This window comes from Lepisosteus platostomus, chromosome 12 (genome assembly GCF_059453375.1).
Source record: "Lepisosteus platostomus isolate fLepPlt1 chromosome 12, fLepPlt1.hap1, whole genome shotgun sequence".
Lineage (NCBI taxonomy): Eukaryota > Metazoa > Chordata > Actinopteri > Semionotiformes > Lepisosteidae > Lepisosteus > Lepisosteus platostomus.
Window position 1 is genome coordinate 6,636,752 of NC_142622.1, and position 21,221 is coordinate 6,657,972.

A 21,221-nucleotide genomic window follows, 5' to 3' on the forward strand; every position below is an offset into this window, starting at 1 on the left:
GGTGTACAGCGACAGCCAATCAGACACTGCTACCTGCCCAGCTGCGGAGAAGGGCCTCTCTGGCTGCGGAATATATAAGCGCATAATTAAAGGAGATTGCAGGATCCTTCAAGCAATTAATCAAAGACGAGCTGCGGTCCGCAACCATGTCTCTGCAGGTAAATACTGATACTAACATAATACGAACAAAGGTACCGTCCTTTGCTCTTTTTATCCATGTCTGTATAGCACGTTCTGATATTGACGATAATTCGCGATATCATATTTAGGGAGGCTAATGTTTTTGCAAAACTGTTGTTGATGTACAGCCTCCGTTCGTTGGCAACTGTTGTTGTTGGTAACGATTTGTGATGGGATGTCGGTTTTAGTGTTGTTTTTCCACCTATTTCAAAGGAATTTAAAATCTTTCGCTGATTTGCTTGAGTAGTTCGCCGCCGCCGCAGGAATTTCACTGCAAGATGCCGCTTTGCATAGTCAGTACTTTTATTAATTTTTTTTATATATTTAGTTTTTTCTTCCAGATTGAAAGCGCCAACGTCATGTACGCGAATAGGCACTTGTTCATGTAAACTATAGAGTCAATCTTTGAGGAGCAAATATTTCCTTTTAACTTGGTTAAACCATCCACTCATTTAATTTGTAATTATACAGTGTCAATATAGTATGTATAACACTTATGGTGAAGGGTTATTTTATGAATGTCAAATTAAGGCGGCACCAGAAAGTGAATTCGGCTGGGTAAAAAAAAAAACATCATAAGAGTAATTGAAATAAGTCTCTTAAATTTCTGAAAGTAGATTTAGAGTATCTAATTTAACTTTTAGAATTGGTTAACGCGGAAGACTTGTATTGTGTGTATAGATTGTAGGGGTTCGGCAATGTCATAATCACTTACCTAATCACAATCTTGGTAAAATTAATAGAAGCATTTCCTTTTAAAATAAATAGCGTTCACGCCACAGTTAGGTTATAAACGACCTTTAGACTGTCTCTTCCCACTACTTCCCAGATTTAAGTAGGGAAAGGACGGTAACCGTAAGACAGCCGTTGTTATTATAAATTCCAGGCATTAGCGATTTCTAACAATGCGTCTTTGTGTTCTGGAAATCTTTTTGCAGTGTAGTGCTGGTAGTTGGAAAGAAATCCGACAGCTACATTACTTTAAACCACTTCCACACCACTTTTACTACAGTTACACAGGGAAATTAATTTGTTACAAAAATAATAATAGAAGACTCACAATGATTAAAAAACACTAAATTTAAATAAAACTCTATCAATTGAAATATTTTTCTAGTTACCTAATATAAACTAATTGAAAAAAAATCACCAATATTATATTTTTCATGCAGATTTTCGAAGTTCGAACTAGACCTACTGTATGTCAAGTACACTAGTTGTATTTTTATGTCAACTGCAACTTAAATGTAACGGAGAGCAAGCTCGTTGAAATACCTTAGATATTTCTAAGAATAATGCTGTTAGGGTGGGTAGCGGCGTCGGCGTCCGTAGTCTGCAAAGGAACAAGTCATAGGTTTATTCCATGCTGGAAAAAACAAAGACGGGGCAGACAGCAAAGATTAAATAGCACAGAATGCGAAGTTAGTACAGTACAATGAATGAAATCATGACTGCAGAGTACTATTTGTATACTTTCTCACCTCAACCCTTAGGACAGGGACAGTAGCATGGACCAGAAAACATATTAAGGAATCAACTGTTGTGTGTAGGCATCGGGCAAGCATGATGCATTATTTTAAATATCTAATAGACATATATCGTTTCACACTTACACTGTGTTCTGTAATGCCAGTAAAAAGTGGCCATTTTAATCAAGACACGTTGATAATGGAATCTAAGACTACTTTCAGTGTAAATTGATATCCTCGTTTTTCTTTTGTTAGGCATGTTTATAATCCACTAATTCACCTTTAAACATTGACACTCATTAAGCATGCAGTTTAAATCGAATCTGGTATTTATTACCGAAGAGTGAAGCCGCAGGATATTGTGGAAAACAGAACAAACGGGGAATCATCAGTCTGTTCTCTGAAATATGCGTATGCGTCGTCTTCTTAACCTCGCTGTGGTCCGGTTCCTCACACTAAAATGTTTGGCGGGTGCTTTACAAGTATGGAATCCACACGTCGATGGGATCGAGTTTGAGATGGTTCATTTTGTGCAGTGCCCTGACCTCCTTCATTCTAACTATCTTGTTTTCAATCAGGCTGATTTCGAGAAGATGGCAGAGGATGTGAAGAAAGTGAAGTCCAGGCCAGAGGATAAAGAGCTCCTTGAGCTGTACGGACTTTACAAACAAGCTACTGTCGGTGATAATCATATAGGTACAAGCCTGGTCTCCTTTAGGCCATCTTTCTTTGGAAGGACTTTTGACATTGGAGTTGCGTGTGAGTGAGTTCTATTTTATCCCGTTTCCTTCTCAGATAAACCTGGGTTGTTCAACCCGAAAGCAGATGCCAAATGGGAAGCTTGGAATTCCAGAAAAGGTAGAGTAAAAAAATATAAATGAACCTAGATTGATCCTTCAATATAACACATTTCTCCAGTGCTATGTTACAAGTAATAGTGCAGTAGTCTTTGTATGAACACAGGAAAGTGGTTTATGCAGGCTGCTTTTGTTTTTAAAAAGTGTTCTAGTCTGTTTAGACTGTAATTAATGTGGTTGATGGGGGAAGAAGCACACATGAAGCTGGTTGCGGACTATGGTACTAAGCATCCCTGGAAAGTTTGTCTATTTTGTGATGTAATTGGGGGTTTTACACATTACTGTGTACTTTTTATTTTCACTGTGGTTTGAAATGCTCTTATCAGTGCCAGTTCTTTCCAACTCCAAAATATTAAAACAGCGTTGGGGGTTCCAGAAGTGACTCGAGACCGTGCGGATCTCTCCTCCTGCAGAGGACGCAGTCTCATGGCGTGGTGGAGCTCTGCTCTGTGCTTAGCCAGGATCGGATCCCAACAGAGCCCGTTTAAAGCTTTGTTTCACTCCTTCCCCAACAGGAATGTCAAAAGACGATGCCATGACTGCTTACAATGCTCTTGCAAAGGAGGTAATCAACAAATATGGGATGTGAAGACCACCACCCCAGCCGAAGTCAATCACTACCTTTTTATTTAGGGACCCAAGACGTCCTTCCACTCACCTGAGAATGCAGACAGCATAGAGGGTATTTTCAGTAGAGGATATTTAGTATTTTTAGTTTATGTTCAATTCATTTATGTAGCAATTTGTTTTGTATATTTAACCTCTTATTCAACTGAATCTTAATAAACTTTTTATTGATTTAAAATGTACAAGGTCTTTGTCTGATAATTAAATTAAGATGACACAAAATAGCTATTTAAATGACAATTTAAAAACTAAACCAAAGCTATCATCCCGTCAAAGGGCAGGCTTGGCCAGAGGACTTCCAGTGTTTTCATTGGGGCACGATTCACAGTGCTGAAAACAATCACTTCTTCTCAGAACTGCTCCTAGATGAAACTGAATCAAAACTGGATACTTTCTTTGAGAACTGAAATAACCCGTATCAGACATTAAATCAAATATATACAGTATATTAAGAATTGTCATACTCTTAACATTGAGATCAAATAATACATGTTGTTTTTGAACACTAGTTGATTGGAATATAAATTAACTACATTTCCTTCTAATGTCTGTAGGATGTTCATCTGAATTTGGCAGATGCTGTAGATCATGATTTTATGGCAGAACATTGCATCATTTCATATAGTCCATTTCAGCAGTCTCTAGATGTCTTGTGATGTAATCCAATAGAATCTTTTCATTGGTTGGATCTTTTAAGTAAAAATGAGATCCTGGGAGCATTTTTATTGTGAATTCTCCACTTGATATATCTTTCCATGCTGTAAAAAAAAGCAAAAAAAAAGCAGGATATTTTTTCCTGTTAACAATTAGTTATTTCTGAAGTCTAAACATCTTTTCATAAACTTTAGTGATTTCAGCAATTTACCATAATCACTAAAATTAACAATTTTGCATAATTAATAAGAAAACTTTTAAATAGTAATCAACCAGTTAAAGAGAATCAGCCATTGAAAAAATCTTAGTCTTGAAAACCAAGAAAAAATGCTATTAAAAGGCCTTGCTACAGTCAAATGCTAATTCAAGTTTGTGATTTCTAATTAGCAGATGAAATGTAGAAAGTCATTAAGAAGACGAAATTTGTTTATTGTGGGAATTACAAAAGTCATAAAAACATCCAGGCATGCAGGGATCTAGTTTATAGGCCTCACTCTTTATTTTAAGTGTTCATTTTCTAAATGTTTACCTCCCATTTAAACACTAATTGGCAGTATTTACATCTTCGCTTAAAGCCATTTTATTGAAATGGTTTGTTGCCCCCTGGGCCTCTTAATGTGAGCACTTAAGTTCAAGAGAAGGATAAATCCCATTTCCTGCCAAGAACCAGCTTTCTGTGCATAAAAATGGAACTTTAGACCATTATGTCTTAGTACTTATTGTGCTAACACCTCTTTAACATCCCTAGCAGTACTGCCATTGCAGCAATGCAGTGAATCAGAACGAGTAATAGGTTTATTCCATGCTGAAAAGAGAAGAAAGAAAACACAACGTTTCGGCCGTGGAGCCTTCTTTGGGTTATACCTTACACCCGAAGAAGGCTCCACAGCCGAAATGTTGGGTTTTCTTTCTTCTCTTTTCAGCATGGAATAAACCTATTACTTGTTCCTCTATATAAACTATATGATTACACACGATACCAAACCCCATTGAAAAGAATGTTTGCAAATCTCATTTAAGCGATGGAAAGAATAAACCCATAAATATCCACCTGATGCAAAATCTAGGTGATTTCTAACTTCAGGGCTGAAATGCAAGTTTCACAGGTAGCGATCAGTAACTGTGCTTGACGAACTGATTAAGCAAAACACTCACTGACTGATGTGAAGTGAATAGCACCCTGCCTTGTTTTAGAGTTAAATTTTAGTGATGTAGTACCTCAAACTGGGAAACCTACGGTAACTCGAAGGGGATGTCAACTGATTAAATATAAAACATGAAGAGTCCCAATTGTTGGTCACAGAGAAAGCATGGGTTAAAGAATTATGAAAATGGGACACTGAGGAAACTATTCTAAAGAAGTAAACAAGACATACAACTTTCTCCTTAATCTTTATAGACATAAGATCCATTTTTGCAAGTGCAGTAAGACAAAATTAGACCTTCATTAACTGTGTTAAGTGGTTTCCTAGGAGCTACACAAGCTTGATACTGACCCCACTGGGATACAGCCTAAGAGACTGACATCTTTACACAGGCCAGATTATAAAGCTAGACTGTGTGTGCCAGATTTTCTCTTGCTGTTCACCCTAAGACTTTTGGATGCCAAGATTCCAAAGTGCAAAACCAATGAAGCACCCAACAGTCACATTTGCTCATCTCTGAGCAGAGCTTACTCTGGCAGGCATACCAGAACAAAAAAAAATGTGTTTCTTACCTTGGAGGTCATGTGGAATATCCTGAGTCCCATCAAAACACGTAACAGGGCAAGAGAGAATACTTCTTTCAGGCTTGAGGTATCTGTGAAACAGTTTATCCCACAAACATATTTTTCTCATTAGATGGCTTTTAAAATGATCGAGTTTATACAGGTTTATGATATTCTAGGAACTACTGAAGCTGAAAGCAACTCAATTTAAAAAATCGGCAAAATGATCCACACAACAGGCTCAGCGTTTTATTACATTTTTGTTTTCTTGATAGAATCGATCAAACCAGTCTGTAATAGCAACAAATGTTTTTTGCCTCCCCAAATCTTAGGGGAAAGATTCCATTGGGACGATGACCCAGAGAAGAAAGTCTTTAAGTGACCCTGTCAAAGTCCTAACATGAATACACTAGGAAGTATCTGTGGCAAGACAAAACCTCATCAACGATCCCTAGCCAACTAGACAAATTGAGCAAGTATGCAGAAAATGAGCAAAAACTGCTCCATCCTAATGATCTAGACTTATCTAGATCTAGACTATTACAAATTATAAAGTCAGTTATAATTGTCGTCAAAGATGCATCCACCAAGTATTGACAAAGGGGAGTGAATATTAATGCAATTAACAGTTTAGTTTTTATTTTTTCTTTGCAGTTTTTGTCAACATTTAACTTCTTTAACCCATAACAGTCCACAGTTTGAGAAGTAAAGTTCCAAACACAAGTGTTCATTTGAAAAAAAAATACACTGTACATAATTGGTATTTTAACAAAATGGGACATCTTTGAAAGGGGGTGAATATGTTTGCAAGGCACTATATTTAGAAAAATATAATTTTTGGATTGTATTGTTGCTGAGAGATCTAATACTGAACTTAGAAAATGTCATGTTTTCATTTATTATTGCAAGTTTCTCTTTCACTGTAACCAGGATATGAATGCATTTGGAGTCAACTGCATACAAGCCTATTGCCGTCATTGTCTTTATATAATCATTCTGTATGTTTAATACCACACAAAGCTAAACAGAAAATTTAAGAACACCTAAGTTATATGCAAGCTGCCACTTTAAAACAAAAACCTCCCTCCAACACACACACAAAAGAAAAAATACAAAACTGTCAGGAAGTTGTAAAGGGAAAGTGGAGGAGCAGAAATGAAAAGGCTGTATAACCTATAACTCAGATAAAGGGTATCAATCAAACAGATAATTAAATCCAGACCCCCACTTATTACTGAATGGTATTTGAAGATAAAGTGAGATTTTCTAGTTCCTCTCCCATCTCTGCAATTGCCTTGAAAAGATAAAGAAATGCCTTCCCTTTGCACAGCCTGTTTATATTGAAAATTACCTATAGTTCTCGACAACACTGAGATCGGCTTTAAGGACAGGTAGAAAGAGCTTCAGAACTTCTTGGTTGGTTAGAATTTCTGGGGGCGTTCCTCCAATAGAAGTTAACCAGTTGAGAAACTCTTCATCAGTAAGATCACTCCTCTTTGTAGCACACAGACGGGCCTCTGACTAAAGAAAGAGTTGCTTTAAGAGATTTGCACATTTCAACTTACAATTTCTTGTAAAATGCATTTGTTCTAAAACCTCAGCTCCTCTACTCTCACACAGTGAACACCCCTGTCAAGGCTAGACTTTGTACTGTGATGTTGACTGTAGCCTGATCATCTTCACGTTAGAGAAAATCAACCCATAAGCTTCACTCCCTGCTGCTTTTGTTGAAGTGCAGTAACAAAACCCTTCTCTATCGTCTGAAATAATTTAGTGGCATAATATTTTCAAGAAATTATTTTTGAACTGTTAGGTTTGGGAGGGATTTTGCAACGCAAAGCATAGCGAAGTACTAAGGTTTTTAACACCTTCACAACTTTACAAAGTTGGTCAGTTCTACACAAGCGACTGGGATATTGTTGGCCAAATGGACGTTTTTTCCAACCTTAGCCACTGTACTGTTTAACTGCTGCTGCAGACTTAATGGTTGCATTCCTGTCAGTTTCCTCCTTATCCAGATGCTCAGTTTGGAGGGCCTGATGTAGGCAGTGTATTAATGAAATACTTCAACAAGCTCAAGCAGACATTAAAGGATATTTGACATGTTTTCATACCCTACTCCTCACCTGTGCCTTATACAACTTTATCTGTGAGCTGTTTTGAAAGCTCCTCAGTCATCATCATTTAATCATTGGTTAAAATTCACTGTGGGTTCTTACAGAGAAAGGCATAAAAACATGGGAAACAGTTATAGCACATAGACTGAGACCACTCAATTAATTGTGGGCCTTGTTAAGGTAATTGTGTACACCTAAGTTGAGGTTTGTCACAGGAAAGGTATAGAATTTAACAGTATATGATCAGGATTTTTCCATTTTTTCCTTCAAATGTTCTGTTTACTCCTGCTTTATCTACTTACTTCTTTTTGTGCATAATAAATATTATTCGCTACTTCAAAGTGCCATCACTGCAAGCTTTAAAGCCACAAAATGTGAATACTGTGTAAAACTGAATATTTTTACAGGGCACTATAAATCTGACTTTACAAAAGAACCGAGGAACAGATCAAACGCACTTCTAATTAAAGTTTCTTCTGTTTGATGCTTAATTGAATAGATAGAACATTTCCACAGGTTTTAGGTTGCTTATGACTTAAACAATCTTAGAAAACATCTTAAAATGAACCACTTGGGCTTCAAAAGCAAGAAGCCGAAACTTCAGTCATCTCTAAGGGACCTGCTGGACTGTTTGAAAATGTGGTCTCAATGCTTAAAGCAATTCTCCAGAGGTCTTATGAAAAAATGATAGTTATTACTCAATATTATTGCTTACCTTTACCCCAATTCTTTCTTAGCTGAATGATTTGAGCTACCTAACATTTGAACAACAACATATTTCCTGTGATACTGATGGTCTAATTTAAAATTAATAAAATGGGACTAGTGGTGGATATTGCTGATCTCCTGGTCTTATGAACTGTTCCAACAGGAACAGGTCAGGAGGGATTTATTATTCAAAAGTATTTTTCAAAGTACTTCAGTTTCGCAACTTATTTTAAATTGGTCCTGGGAAACAAAAGGTCAGCCTGCAAAGAATACAGGCTGATGTCTGTAAACAGAACTGGAATGATGTAGGTTCAAGTCTTAGATGTGGTACTATACCTTTGTGCAAGGTACTGTAGTTCACTAATAGCCAGCTGTATAAATGAGTACACACTTTAGACACTTCAAAACACAGAATGAAAAGGATACAAGTGCCAGCCACATAGCAATAACAGCAAATGGCTCAGCTGGGATTAGAACTTTCACGTTTGCTTAAAGCCTTGGTTTGCTGCAGTCAGAAGTAATAATGAGTTCTGAGACTGGCCAGGCACCACTGAGCTTGTAGTGTTTTTCAGGGAGAGCTTGATTACCCCTCCATTTGATGTTAACTGTGCAGTAGCAGGCACAGCAAGGGTCACTGTGTGAAGAATGATGGATGGCTCAGGCACAGGATGTCTCAGAAGTGTGCACAGTCCTCATCTTTGCTGTTCAGGGATGATGATTAATCAATATGCTGAATTGAAAGCTTAAGGACCCAGCTTACATACATAACTTCTATTATTTGTGCTACCTCCTAAATTAATCCATTCATTAAATTATACAATATAAAGTGAATTGCCTCTTTTTGTACCTGTCAGGTTTCTTGGGCTTATTCAAGATTCAATATTTATTGTCATACCAATTTAGTTGTTAGGAATTTGCCTCAGTGTGCTGTCAGTTGTCAGTAAAACAATAAGACATTAAAAAACATTAAACATTAAACCCAACATAACATAAAATCATAAGGTAACAAGAAAGAATCTCATACAATATTAAAATAAAATGAAATAACTGATGCATGAAAGGGGTTTATAGTCCATTTACATTGTCAATAGTCATCATAAAGTACTAATGTGTAATTGGAAAGCTGTTCAGTATCCGGACAGTCTTACAGTAAGTACTATTAAGGAAACGAGAGGTTTTGATCTTAATGGTTCTAAGTCTTTTTCCTGAGGGAAGGAGTATAAAAAGGGAATGAGCGGGGTGTGCAGAGTCTCGGGGTACTTTCAATCCTTTGTGCTGAATGCGGGTCTCATAGATCAGAGATGCAGGTCACCTCACAGCCCATGTTTTTTTACGCTGAGCACACAATTCTCTCCAGTTGACTCCTCTGCTCAGCTGTGGAGTTGCCATACCACACAGCTATTGAAAAGGTAAGCACACTTTCTATCACAGCTTTGTAGAACCACAACATCCCCTTTAGGCTGAACTATAATCCACAAAGAGGACCCATTCATAAGTAGCAGGGGCTTCTAAGGGCTGCAAGACTTAGAGACAGCATCTTCTACGGACCTATTTGTATGCAAACTAGTAGGGATCTAAACTAACCACTTTAGACAAGTATTTACATATCAGGCGCTCAAAGATTTTCAGTTTTACAGAAGTTAAGGCAACTGTAATCATTCAGGCAGGTGATATTGGATCTCTTAGGCACAGGAATTATGATGGCAGACAAGCTGGTACTTTACATTGCTTAAGAGACCAGTTACAAATATCAGTAAAAAAGAGGCAAGTTCATCTGCACACCATTTTAAATTTCAGAGGATACAAGATCAGGGCCTGCTACTTTCCTGCTGTTCTGTCTACGCAGCAGGTTCCTCACCTCACTCCTCTGTCACAAAGGGAGGGGTCAGTGAACTAGCCACTGCTGGCAGACTGCACAAGCCTGATGGAGCACTGAGAACGGCAGTAAAATTCATTGAGGATATCAATGATTCTCTTCTCACGTGCTGATATAGTGTATACCACACTTCATCAACAAACCAACCCAACTGCACCTATTTACAGTATATGGACTCTTTCAGAAACAATTCCAAAACCAAGTATAAATATGACATATACTTACATGTGGAGCTGAAGCACCAGATACAAAGAGATGCACTGGCTCTAGACCATGAACTCGCTTCAGATGATCTGCTGTAGCAAAACTGGCCATAGCCCCAAAGCTGAGAAGGAAACATTTTGAAGTCAATCGCAAGCGCTTACCTGTTCATTTCTAATGGGTGATATGGGAATCTTTGCATTGTTTTGCTTTGTTACACTGCACACCATTGCACACATGTGGCTGACTTCCAACATCAATGTTATACAAATCATGCTCACGGCACACTGCTGTGAAGATCATTCAACCTGGTTGTGAGGTTTTAAAACCAGTTTATAACATAATTTAAAAAAAATCAAAACACATTTTGCTTTGCCATCACGCTTTAGGCGTTTTATCTGGTGCCAACGCAACACACAGTAGGTCACACTGAACGTCTCTCCACTCCACGGCCCTCTTTTCGGAGTACTCATGGCTACTGTACGGGGCTATTTCCATACCTGTGACCAAACAGTGCAAAGGGCTTCTCTCTGAGTTCTGGCAACAGCGCACTAACCACTTCATCCACAACCTGCTGCATGTCCATTAAGAAAGGCTCCTTTGCTCTGCCTTCTCTTCCAGGGAGTTTCACAGAGTAAACTGGACAAAAAGAAGGTAAAAAAAGGACTTCCAATCACATTTCTCTGATAAACTATGTATAGAAGTGAGGGACAGGACACTACATTTCCCTACTTGCAAGAATGTTTTTTTCAGAGAATATTCAATATAGCACACAGAATATGTCAGACTCCAACATCAGCCTGAACACATTAGCTAATTGCTAAAAAGACAAAAAAAAAAGGTCAATTGGACTTCATCAAGCATTAGTTTCTAAAAATAATATTGAATAACATATTTACACTAAGAAAAGAGCTCAAAAAACATTTAGAGAAGCATGGGAAACTGCACCTTTAAATGTACACTACTCCTCCCAGGCAAGTCCACTGCCCTGCAGTGCTGAAAACAACAATGGGTCACTGCTGGGGGAATGAAATTAGACACAGGCTGCTATTGTCTGTTCCTGTAAGAAAAAGCTCAATGAAGCACTGCTACCACAGCCACAGCAGAATTAGATGTGACTTGAAGGAGAATGTAAGTTGGAGCATTCAGGCTTGCGAAACGGGTCCTTTCAAAGGCTAATACCCTGAATCCGTGCCAGACTGGGGCCCAGTTTTCTGAAGAGCTTTGCATGGCAAAAAACTCACATCAAAACCAGTTTCCTGTATTTAAAACTGGTCTGGAATTCCAATGTTCTTTCCAAGGGAGAAACAGCAAAATCAATGCCAGAAATATCCGATGCTAATTAAGCAACAACTGTGTTCCAGAAAGAGACAAAAAAAAAAGCATTTCCAAAGTCCATGAAGGAAACACGCTGCTTTTTAATGTTGATGTAAGAACTGGTGTCGGTTTTTTTATCAATTCAATTCATAGATTTGATGCTGTTGTTTCACCGTCGGCACAACAGCTGCTTAATGCGTAGGACAGAGAAAGAGTGGATCAACTATTTCCTCAACCACCAGCACTGAGAGGAGGAAACTGACACAGGAAGAAGAACATCCCGAGGGTGAGCCCTAAAGAAAGTTAAATTACACCCTGCGTGAAACAGCCTACTGCATACTGGTTGAAAAGTTTGAATATTAATCATTCACCTGCAACACAAAGCCCTTTCATTGTTAAGACTGGGCTATACCCGTACCAATATCAAGAATAAATAAACTGTCCAGTTACGTGACAAATTGTGAACCTAATATGGGAATTCTTTTCATGTTGCAGTGATGAAATAATTACACAGACCTATATTTTCTTCAGCCTTGACTTGCATCTATTTTTGTGAAATGAGTTAGGACTAACCATCCCAACACAAACTTTAACTACAGAATAACTTCCTTTTCATCACCCCTGAGTATGATTACGGGCCTACACAGAAAAGACAAAACAATCCAATACAGATCTTTTTGTTACACCTGGTTGAGCCTGTCTTATTTTAATCTTTAGATGTTCCACACTCCTCACGTTTCGTCTTGTGGTTTGTATGGTTCTAACTGGAGAACATGTTGTCCCATAAAACAAACTAGAGATTACATTTTGGGCCCTGTTTAAAATAATGTATCTGCAAATACAGCTCTTACCTTCATTTTAATCACAGCACAATTATGATTTCTGCCATTCTCAAAATTGTTCAGATAAATAACCGAAGCAGGAAACTAATAAAAATGAAAGGGATAGATCTGACGGCACAGTAAACACTGAACTCAAATTCTGCACAAATTTCTAATTCTTCAATTACTGCCATCTTCTGGAAAATGACAATTATTGCTGTAGCACGGTTTTATCAGAGAAGTGTTTTCAAGCATGTTTCTCATTAACTAGCCTAAAAGTAATAAAAAATAATCAAAAGAAATGTGACAGCAGTATCTAGATTTTGTGATTCTACATCCTATTGGCCACACAAGAGCTTGGAACGGTGTGATGTAGAAAGGGCTTGCGGGAAATTTTGTGTTGAAAAAGCTGGGAAAGACTAACCTCACCTTCTACTGAACTGTTGAGAAGGTTCCCCCAGCGAGCATAATGAATAGAACCTCCTCCTGCCCAGGGGAAACACACCAATCGCACCAGAGCATCCGGACGCTTACAGAAGCAGTTTATACTTTTCTTCATCCTAAAAAACAAGAGTTCTTGTCTTACACTGCATGTAATGTATTTGAGATGCTTACATTTCAATTGGAAGCATACTATATTTTCCACTTACAGAAGAAATATTTACAGTATATGGGCAAGGTTGCTCAGTGTAAGACATACCCTCGGGGTTGTGTGGTATTCAGAGCAAGCAAGCACTGTGCCTCACGAGAACGAATATTAATTAGCTCCTGTTTCCCAGCGCTGCAAAGTGGAAATTTTCTAAATAGACGTCTAATGTCACGTGTCTGCTTATTTTGATTTTAAAAATATGCAAGGTAGAATAAAAGGTCTATTCTATTGCTTTCCAGTATTGTGGGACAATAAAAGCTCATTCATATTCATTTATATAATATACCGTATATAGAGATGTGTGCGGCTGACACCCTTCGTCTATTCACAGAGCACCACAAGTCCCGTTTCCTTTACTTCATCACACAGCCTTCCATTTGATCTTCTTTCTGGATATTGTGTTCTTCCAGTGATGGTCAGTTCTTCAATGCTTACTGCGCACTGCTAGTTCCATTTCTTTTCAGTCTCTTGTAACGATGTCACAAACTTGTTTCTAACATAACCCATTCAGTTCCGCTGCTGTCTCTTTCTGTTGTCCTGAGCACACAGAACTCCAGACTTCTTTGTCATGACTGCAGTCAGCACAGCACTACTGCACCCACGGCTCAAGTTTCACATCCATAGGTTAGTACAAGCGAGACAAAACTGTCAGACCTTTCCTTTGAGGCACTAAAGTGTGTTCTCCGGTACATTTATAATTCCCAAACCAGTCTGGCTCTCTCTTTATATCAGGTAATACTATTACAGCTTCAGCTGATACTATTAATTGCATCAAATATATACTATATAATCCTTCCCTTCATCCAGTTTAATTATTATTTCAGCTTTGGGGAAAACACACATGATTAATATCACATGGGGTTTCATTAGTGTTCAGTGCAAACTTAATTATGCTGATGCCAAATCAGATGACTTAAATGAGCTTTATTAATCTTCAATCCCTTGTGCTTCCAATTAATTTCCTTGAAAGCTTACTCCAATGTGCTGGTATAAACTTTGGAAATACTGCAGATCTTAGTGGGCACCTTCCTCAATCCTAATTGTTTAATTAAATTGTGCTAAACAGGGCTTTACAGACCTTTTCCATGATTCCGTTCTGAAGGAAAAGCATGACACAGGGTTAACTAAAGACTAAAACCCTGCCAATAAACTCTGCAAGGACATCATTTGGACTCAGCTGCAGTTAAACGTTATGTTAGCATGAGAAAGTACTCTGGAAGGAAAGACAACATACTGTACATACCAGGCCACCTAGTATATCACACAAGATAAGGTATGAAACAACAAAGTTTTATTTAAACACACTGAATGGGGGTCAGAGTCAGTTATGAACATTGCTTGGATGGCAGTAAACTAATAATAAATATTAGCATTAAGAACAATTAGAACAAAGAAAGTTGTGTGCCTTGTTTACTTCTTTAGAATTGTTTCCTCAGTGTCCCATTTTCATAATTCTTTAACCCATGCTTTCTCTGTGACCAACAATTGGGACTCTTCATGTTTTATATTTAATCAGTTGACATCCCCTTCGAGTTACCGTAGGTTTCCCAGTTTGAGGTACTACGTCACTAAAATTTAACTCTAAAACAAGGAAGGCTGCTGTTCACTTCACATCACAGTCAGTGAGTGTTTTGCTTAATCAGTTCCTCAAGCACAATTACTGATCTCTACCTGTGAAACTTGCATTTCAGCCTTGAAGTTAGAAATCACCTAGATTTTGCATCAGGTGGATATTTATCGGTTTATTCTTTCCATCGCTTAAATTAGATTTGGAAACATTCGTTTCAATGGGGATTTATGTAATCATATACTTTATATAAAGGAACAAGTAACAGGTTTATTCCATGCCGAAAAAAGAAGACAGACAACACGATTCGACTGTGGAGCCTTCTTCGGTTTACACCTCACACCCGAAGAAGGGTCCACAGCCGAAACGTTGTGTTTTATTTCTTGTCTTTTCAGCATGGAACCTATTACTTATTCCTTTGCAGCCTACGCATGCTGACGCAGCTGCTCACCTAAACTATAATAGCAAAAGTTCAGAGTAATTTCTGTTCGCTACAGTTATTCTCAATTAAAAATTGAATCGGTTAACCGACAGAACCGAATGAAACCGAGAAGGAAAAATCATGCATAGCAAAACCACGGTTATTGACACTACTCGTACGACACCCACAATAATTTTCACACTAATCACATTTTACAGCGATATCAGGTCTATGTATTGCAACTCTTGCACACGCGTATAGTGAAAAGGCGTGGATAAGATCCACCATTCAATACTACCGGTTCCTCAGAGCAATCAGTCTACCGAACAGCAGAGCTCATTTTAACCAGGTCTGCAGCGGTTTCCAGCGTACCTGCCTAGAGCCACCCGTCTCGAGATCGAGCTCGCACTCCCGCACTCAGCCGCTTCCGGTTCAGCGGGGAAAGGTCCTCCTCTTCCGGCGGCTCGGGTTACTGGGGGAAAGGTGATGTTTTCTGCAGGAGTGGGCATTGAGGTGAGCCGTCTGCGTGTTTGTCAAAAACACACCTTGGCCGAGGAGGGACGGTGTGCAGTGCGTGCTGGACAGCTTGTTTCCTTTCGCGGATTGCGTTGAAACGGTGAGTTATAGGGGAAAGAAAACAAGAGATGTCCATTCTCTTATTCTTTCGATGAAATTCGAGTAGTCAAGAGTTAGACTGAAAAGTTCAATAATATGAGATCTTTCTGTACTCCCAGACGTTGAGGACATAGTCGTTTTGGTTGGTTAAACGTAAGCTTGCCCAGTCTCGGGACATTTTGCTACAGTGATTGTAATGAAAAACGTGTTTTGCAGGAGGGTCTTCTGTCTGCTCTTTCAACTGCAAACAGATTGATTGTTTGGCAGGTGTATCACTGAGATACGGTTTTCCGAAATAAAACTGCTTTTTTTGGGGGGGGGATGGTTTGCTTTCCAGTGTGGAAAAAAATCTGCATGTCGAGTTAGTAAATTCAAATTAAAAATGATAAATATTTGAGCGATTTTCTTAACTAATCGGCTCTGTGGTCGTTTTCTGCCTTGGGCTGGGATTGTCACGCAGAGAGAGCTTTTTTTTTTGCTTGACATGAAATCAGTCACGCAAGAAAAGGGCTCTTGTATGAAATCAGTTGCACGCACGAAGTGTTATTGGCTTCGCCCTGATCACAGCAAGGTGCTGTGCCAAATATGGTAGACGACTCTGCCGTTAATTCGCTGCCCCTCCCCAAGCCAAACACAGGCCAGCCTCCCTGCCCAAGTTCAAGGCCGGCGCCGCCCCCGACTTAGCGAAGGGCCACAGTCGTACCGCAGCAACAGCATTGTGCGACTGTAAGGCTTCCACCGATGCTCCTGTTGTTATACTAGAAAAGTGCAAAATATTTGGATATATTCCCGTGTTTCATCTCTGTTAAAGATTTGGTGAAAAGATACGCGCCGTCATGTGCATCGGTGAGCTGCAAGACTGAATGCGAGTAAATTGCAGAGACCGTTAGGCAACTGTAACTTGCAGTGTAAACTCTGTTTCAGGGACTTACTGAAGCAGTTAACTGTTAACTGTGATGTTAATTCTTGTCTTGCTACGTGGAGTGTTAGTGTTTATAACTAGGAAATACAATTGGTTAAACTTTAATCAGACTTTTGTTTCAACACCAATGTACTGTACAATATCTTTGCAGATGTTCAAAGTGTGCTAGCTTTCAGGACATCTTATCTCCAAAATGGGTTAAGCTTTTCAATCATGTGGTTATTGTTCACATTCTTATCAAACATATTGACCTCATGCATATTGTTACTAAACGTGATGTGGAGACTTGCTTTAATAATGAATCATTTCGACTGGTTGCCAGGATTGTTATATTCGCTCCCTTTTCACAGTCCATGTTTGTTTCTGATTCGTTTTCCTGGTAGTGGCTCCCTGGGAGAGTATGGATAATCAAGTGTTTGAGTCCGCAGCTGCACGGACGTTTCAGTACCAGAGCTCCCTGCCACCCCTGCCAGTTCCTGCACTGGAAGAATCTTTACAGAAGTACCTGGATGCAGGTAGGAATTCGGATATTCTGCTGTAATATGCAATATGACCTTGTCCTGAATTTAAAACACTTTTGCACTACATTTTGTGTCTTATATAGTTGTAAAAGGCTCGTTCTAGTTCATTTTGTCGTTCTTTCACGAAGCTGACGGTCTGAGTAGTTCAGTGCTGGCAGGTGATGTTCTCTCCATCCTGCTTACACTTGCACAAGCAACATACTCTTTATGGACAGAAAGCACCCAGGCTCCTGTCAGTTATGGTAGCATATCCAGGTGGATGCTGCACATTGGTGGTGGAGGGGAGTCCCCATTACCTGTAAAGTGCTTTGAGTGGAGTGTCCAGAAAAGCGCTATATAAGTGTAAGCAATTATTATTATTATTATTATTATTATTATTATATATTTCAAATAGCAGGAAAGGAGACCTGTGATGTTCTTACAGTATATTTCTTCCTGCCCTGTCCACTGCTGATGGACATGATGCATATTCTGCCCACCTTTCTCACAGCTGCAACGGTCTCTGTTAAAAGAGTACAGAGACTCCGTCTCACCCAATTAAAAGTCTCCATTCAGCTCTTTAACCTGCTGCTTGCTCATTTACAGCAATGATTTCCATAGCAGTTTGCTGTCAGACCACGGTACACAGCTCAGCTTTCTTTGCATTGCATAGTGTCTGGGTACTTCTTATTAATAACGTGGGTAGCTGAATTGTAGTAGCGTATTGCTGTTCTCCAGTCGTCGGTTTTAACTCTCTGTAGATACCTGTGAAAAGATTATCAGGTTTGCCTTCTGCTTTTATTTATAGTGAAGCCTTTTACAAATGAAGAGGAATTCAGGAGGACATCGGCCATAGTTCAAGTGTTTGCTGAAGGCCTTGGTAAAGAATTGCATCAGAAATTACTAAGGAGAGCAAGGAATCTAAAGAACTGGGTAAGGTCTGTGGGGGGTTAGTGTATTTACATAATTACATGATTCCTAAAAGTCAGATTCGTTTTCTTTTTTTATCCTTTTTTCCATTTCACACATATAACTGGGATGTCGCATGAATGTCAAACACTGAATATTATTGATTTCAACCTTTTGCTGAACACATCACATTGATGTCAAGTAAAACAATCGCTTGTTTCACTTTTTTTATCCTGAAATGTACATCCTTTTCACTGTGAAAGTCTTGTCATTTAAAAAAAATGTTAGTTTTTAAGCGTACCAGTTACTTTTTACTAAATATAGTGTTCTTTAAGCTTCTGCTGCAAGGTTGTGTGCGCACATTAATCGGAGTACCATAAAATAAAAATGAGAAAATGAATACAAAATGTTATGAAATATATTGAAGATCTGTCTATTGCTGGGCAGTCCCCTTTATCCAGGGTGACCTCTGTAAGTTACAGATATTGGTACTTAGCTTGCAAAGTGATTTATGATGTAGACGTTTGAGAGCAGCATGCTTTTCATAAAGGAAAGAATCTCACATTCACTGAGAGATTTCCCATTTGTCATGTTCATTTCTCACAGCTGGAGGAGTGGTGGCTGGACAGTGCTTATCTGGAAGTCCGTATCCCCTCACAACTGAATGTGAATTTTGGCGGTCCTGCTCCCTACCTGGAGCATTGCTGGCCGGCCAAAGACGGCACCCAACTGGAAAGAACAAGCATGGTAGTGTGGCACACCCTGCAGTACTGGGACCTGATAAGGACGTGCGTGGAGTTTTTCTCACTTTTGCGAACGTTTCTAAGATGATCTGTCAGTATGTGTGATGGGCAAAACAATCAAACTTTAGCAGTATGGAGTTAAACAAGTTTTGATATTTAAAGCATTGACAATTGTTGATAAAATCTGAGCATTGACAATTATTATATACTTGCCAGGTATGGAGCTGCCATCTGCTTTATTCTAGTTTTCTGGCAATGACTCTCATACATGCTTGGAAGAGAATGAGACACACAGACATGTCCACCTGCAGAGCCATTCATCATTTGAGACACTACAAGCTGGGCAGAAGGAGTAGTGTGTCACTGATGTCACTTTAGGTCTGTAGTTGCCCAAGCAGCCAAAAGAGCCTTGACTGACTGAAACCAACTAGTGACTTGACTCAGGCTAGCATTCATCTCTGAGGTGGAGAGCTCAACCTGTGCTCCAGTCAAATAGCTTTCCTGGTTGAGTCGTACACGGTCTCTAAAGCAATGACATTTTTAAATGGCTTATTTTCTATAAACCGTCTTGCCTTCACGGTTTATTGTTCAAGTGTAGCTTGCAATTTTGTGAGGCAGGCTGATCAGCTTTATCTGCTTCTTTGTCTCAGAATTACTTGTAAACCCCCCAAGAAGACGTCGGGTCAGAACTAATGTTACGTGTTTTTGCGGCGAGCACTGTCAAAATCAAAGCACCTAGTTTGTGTTTTCAATGTCTTCCATTTCAGGGAAAGGCTAGCCGTTCACAAGGCAGGACGCTTGCCTCTTGACATGAACCAGTTCCGCATGTTGTATTGCACATGCAAAGTGCCTGGAATCACTAAAGATACTATTCAGAACTACTTCAAGACAGGTGAGAGGAGCCACCAGGACTGTGTTTACCAGAAGTTACAAACCCTGCCTTACATGTCTAAAAATTGGGGTTTGCTTCCTCCATCCCACAGAAAGTGAAGGAACCTGCCCTTCTCATCTTGTGGTGATGTGTCGTGGACGCGTGTTCACTTTTGAAGCTGTGTTTGAAGGTTGCATCTTAAGCCCTCCTGAAATTCTCAGGTACTTTCTACCATGATGACCCAGCTTGTTTGGAGTCGGGCAGTTATGTTACTTTATGAAAGAGAAGTCATCTATTTGTTGGCATGTTTTCAATTAATTAACTGTCAAGCCTCAAGTTAGTGTGTTGAAAAGTAACCTTATTATAAAGCATAAAATTGGTGTTCTTTTTATAACTCAATTTCATATGTACATTATGAAAAAGTGTTCTGTAATTCTTCTTTGCTGATTAACAAGTTTTTGTTGGAATTGTGTTGAGTTGATATGCCTTAGACAAAAGTCGATTAACATTAATCGACTTTAATAGCAGACTGTACCTATTAAAACGTTAAATGAAGATCACTGGTTTTGGAACACAATTAAACCCATGAGAGACACAGTCTGTAATTCAACTAATTAGAAATAATAAAATTCATTTTTGGTGCACTGACAGAATATTTCCAGTTTCCCAAACCTGTTTCTGTTGGTGAAGCAGTGTCTGACTTCTCCACCTGAACTGCTGTGTGGTGGGGCTGCTGTGTGTCTCCGGGGCGGTGTGACAATTCAGTGATGGATGACGTGTGCTCCTTCCTATATGTGACTTTGAGGTCATTTGAAATAAGAGGCTCTATATAATTGTGAGGAATTATTATTATGGAATTATGAACTAATACTCAGTGTTGGCGCTAGGTGGCAGTGATGGCTGTTGACCGTCCTAAAAAAAACAATAGCTATGCCCTTCCAGTTGTAATAAAAAAACAAAAACGATCACAAGTGGAGTGAAATTAAATTGTTGTTTCTTTTAGTGAAGCACATTGTTAAAAACAGGACTTTCTTTAATGTAAGAAAATTACCCAAAGCAGTAGATGTTATTGAATATAAATCCTCTTTGATTCTTTTCAGTCAGAGGTAATAATAATGAAAATAGCTCTGTCAGCTGAGATTAAGTACTTGAGTGTTTATAGACAAGTGTTGCAGAACTTTGTCTGAGATCTGAATGAATACACCAGCCTTCTGTGCTCATGCTGTCAGGCAGATCACGTCCATCCGGGAGAGATGCACCAGCCAACCCGATGGTGCAGGTGTCTCAGCACTAACCACAGAAGAAAGAACATGCTGGGCTAAGGTGGGCAGGCTTGTTTCAGGCATATTCATTAAAAAAGGCATCTTTTAATTCTTGTTTCCCATTCTGCTACAATTTTAATGCACAATTATTACTTGCACTTTGTTGTCTTTATGAAAAGCAGTGTATTTTTACAGACTTTTACAGCAACTGATTGCTGATTACAGAA

At 39.0% G+C, this 21,221-nt stretch overlaps 3 protein-coding genes across 6 annotated transcripts in view; 2 read left to right on the forward strand and 1 right to left on the reverse strand.

The window, feature by feature from the left end:
- On the forward strand, positions 1-3,318 carry acbd7 (acyl-CoA binding domain containing 7). Of its 2 annotated transcripts, none has more exons than XM_088600637.1 (4): positions 1-158; positions 2,228-2,345; positions 2,445-2,507; positions 3,022-3,318. In XM_088600637.1, exons 1-4 carry the CDS (start codon positions 147-149, stop codon positions 3,093-3,095), a joined length of 267 nt encoding a protein of 88 aa, XP_088456763.1. In that variant the 5' UTR covers positions 1-146; the 3' UTR covers positions 3,096-3,318. The 2 variants fall into 2 exon arrangements, with proteins under 2 accessions (XP_088456763.1, XP_088456762.1); XM_088600636.1 differs by lacking the exon at positions 1-158 and adding an exon at positions 444-473.
- On the reverse strand, positions 3,284-15,681 carry olah (oleoyl-ACP hydrolase). Of its 3 annotated transcripts, none has more exons than XM_088600631.1 (7): positions 15,545-15,681; positions 12,965-13,095; positions 10,898-11,036; positions 10,422-10,521; positions 6,847-7,016; positions 5,505-5,587; positions 3,284-3,891 (listed from the first exon to the last, which is right to left on the reverse strand). In XM_088600631.1, the coding sequence occupies exons 1-7, from the start codon at positions 15,679-15,681 to the stop codon at positions 3,746-3,748; spliced, it is 906 nt and encodes a 301-aa protein (XP_088456757.1). In that variant the 3' UTR covers positions 3,284-3,745. The 3 variants fall into 3 exon arrangements, with proteins under 3 accessions (XP_088456757.1, XP_088456759.1, XP_088456758.1); XM_088600633.1 differs by having other exon boundaries at positions 15,471-15,559; XM_088600632.1 differs by lacking the exon at positions 15,545-15,681 and adding an exon at positions 13,471-15,451.
- Positions 15,647-21,221, forward strand: part of crot (carnitine O-octanoyltransferase) — a 14,427-nt gene continuing 8,852 nt past the window's right edge. Inside the window, exons 1-7 of the mRNA XM_088600628.1 lie at positions 15,647-15,788; positions 17,093-17,224; positions 18,018-18,142; positions 18,725-18,906; positions 19,629-19,753; positions 19,845-19,953; positions 20,962-21,055. Coding sequence (XP_088456754.1) covers positions 17,110-17,224; positions 18,018-18,142; positions 18,725-18,906; positions 19,629-19,753; positions 19,845-19,953; positions 20,962-21,055 — 750 coding nt within the window. The 5' untranslated portion in view covers positions 15,647-15,788; positions 17,093-17,109. The remainder of the gene's footprint in view (positions 15,789-17,092; positions 17,225-18,017; positions 18,143-18,724; positions 18,907-19,628; positions 19,754-19,844; positions 19,954-20,961; positions 21,056-21,221) is intronic.

Excerpts from the sequence above, each read along its gene's own strand:
- acbd7 (XM_088600636.1), top strand. Across the intron at positions 2,346-2,444 it reads TGTCGGTGATAATCATATAG|ATAAACCTGGGTTGTTCAAC; the intron begins GTACAAGCCTGG and ends TTTCCTTCTCAG. Across the intron at positions 2,508-3,021 it reads AGCTTGGAATTCCAGAAAAG|GAATGTCAAAAGACGATGCC; the intron begins GTAGAGTAAAAA and ends CTTCCCCAACAG.
- olah (XM_088600631.1), bottom strand. The coding sequence starts at position 15,681 with ATGCCCACTCCTGCAGAAAACATCACCTTTCCCCCAGTAACCCGAGCC. Across the intron at positions 11,037-12,964 it reads TCTCAACAGTTCAGTAGAAG|TTTACTCTGTGAAACTCCCT; the intron begins GTGAGGTTAGTC and ends CTTTTTGTCCAG. Across the intron at positions 10,522-10,897 it reads TTTGCACTGTTTGGTCACAG|CTTTGGGGCTATGGCCAGTT; the intron begins GTATGGAAATAG and ends TTTCCTTCTCAG.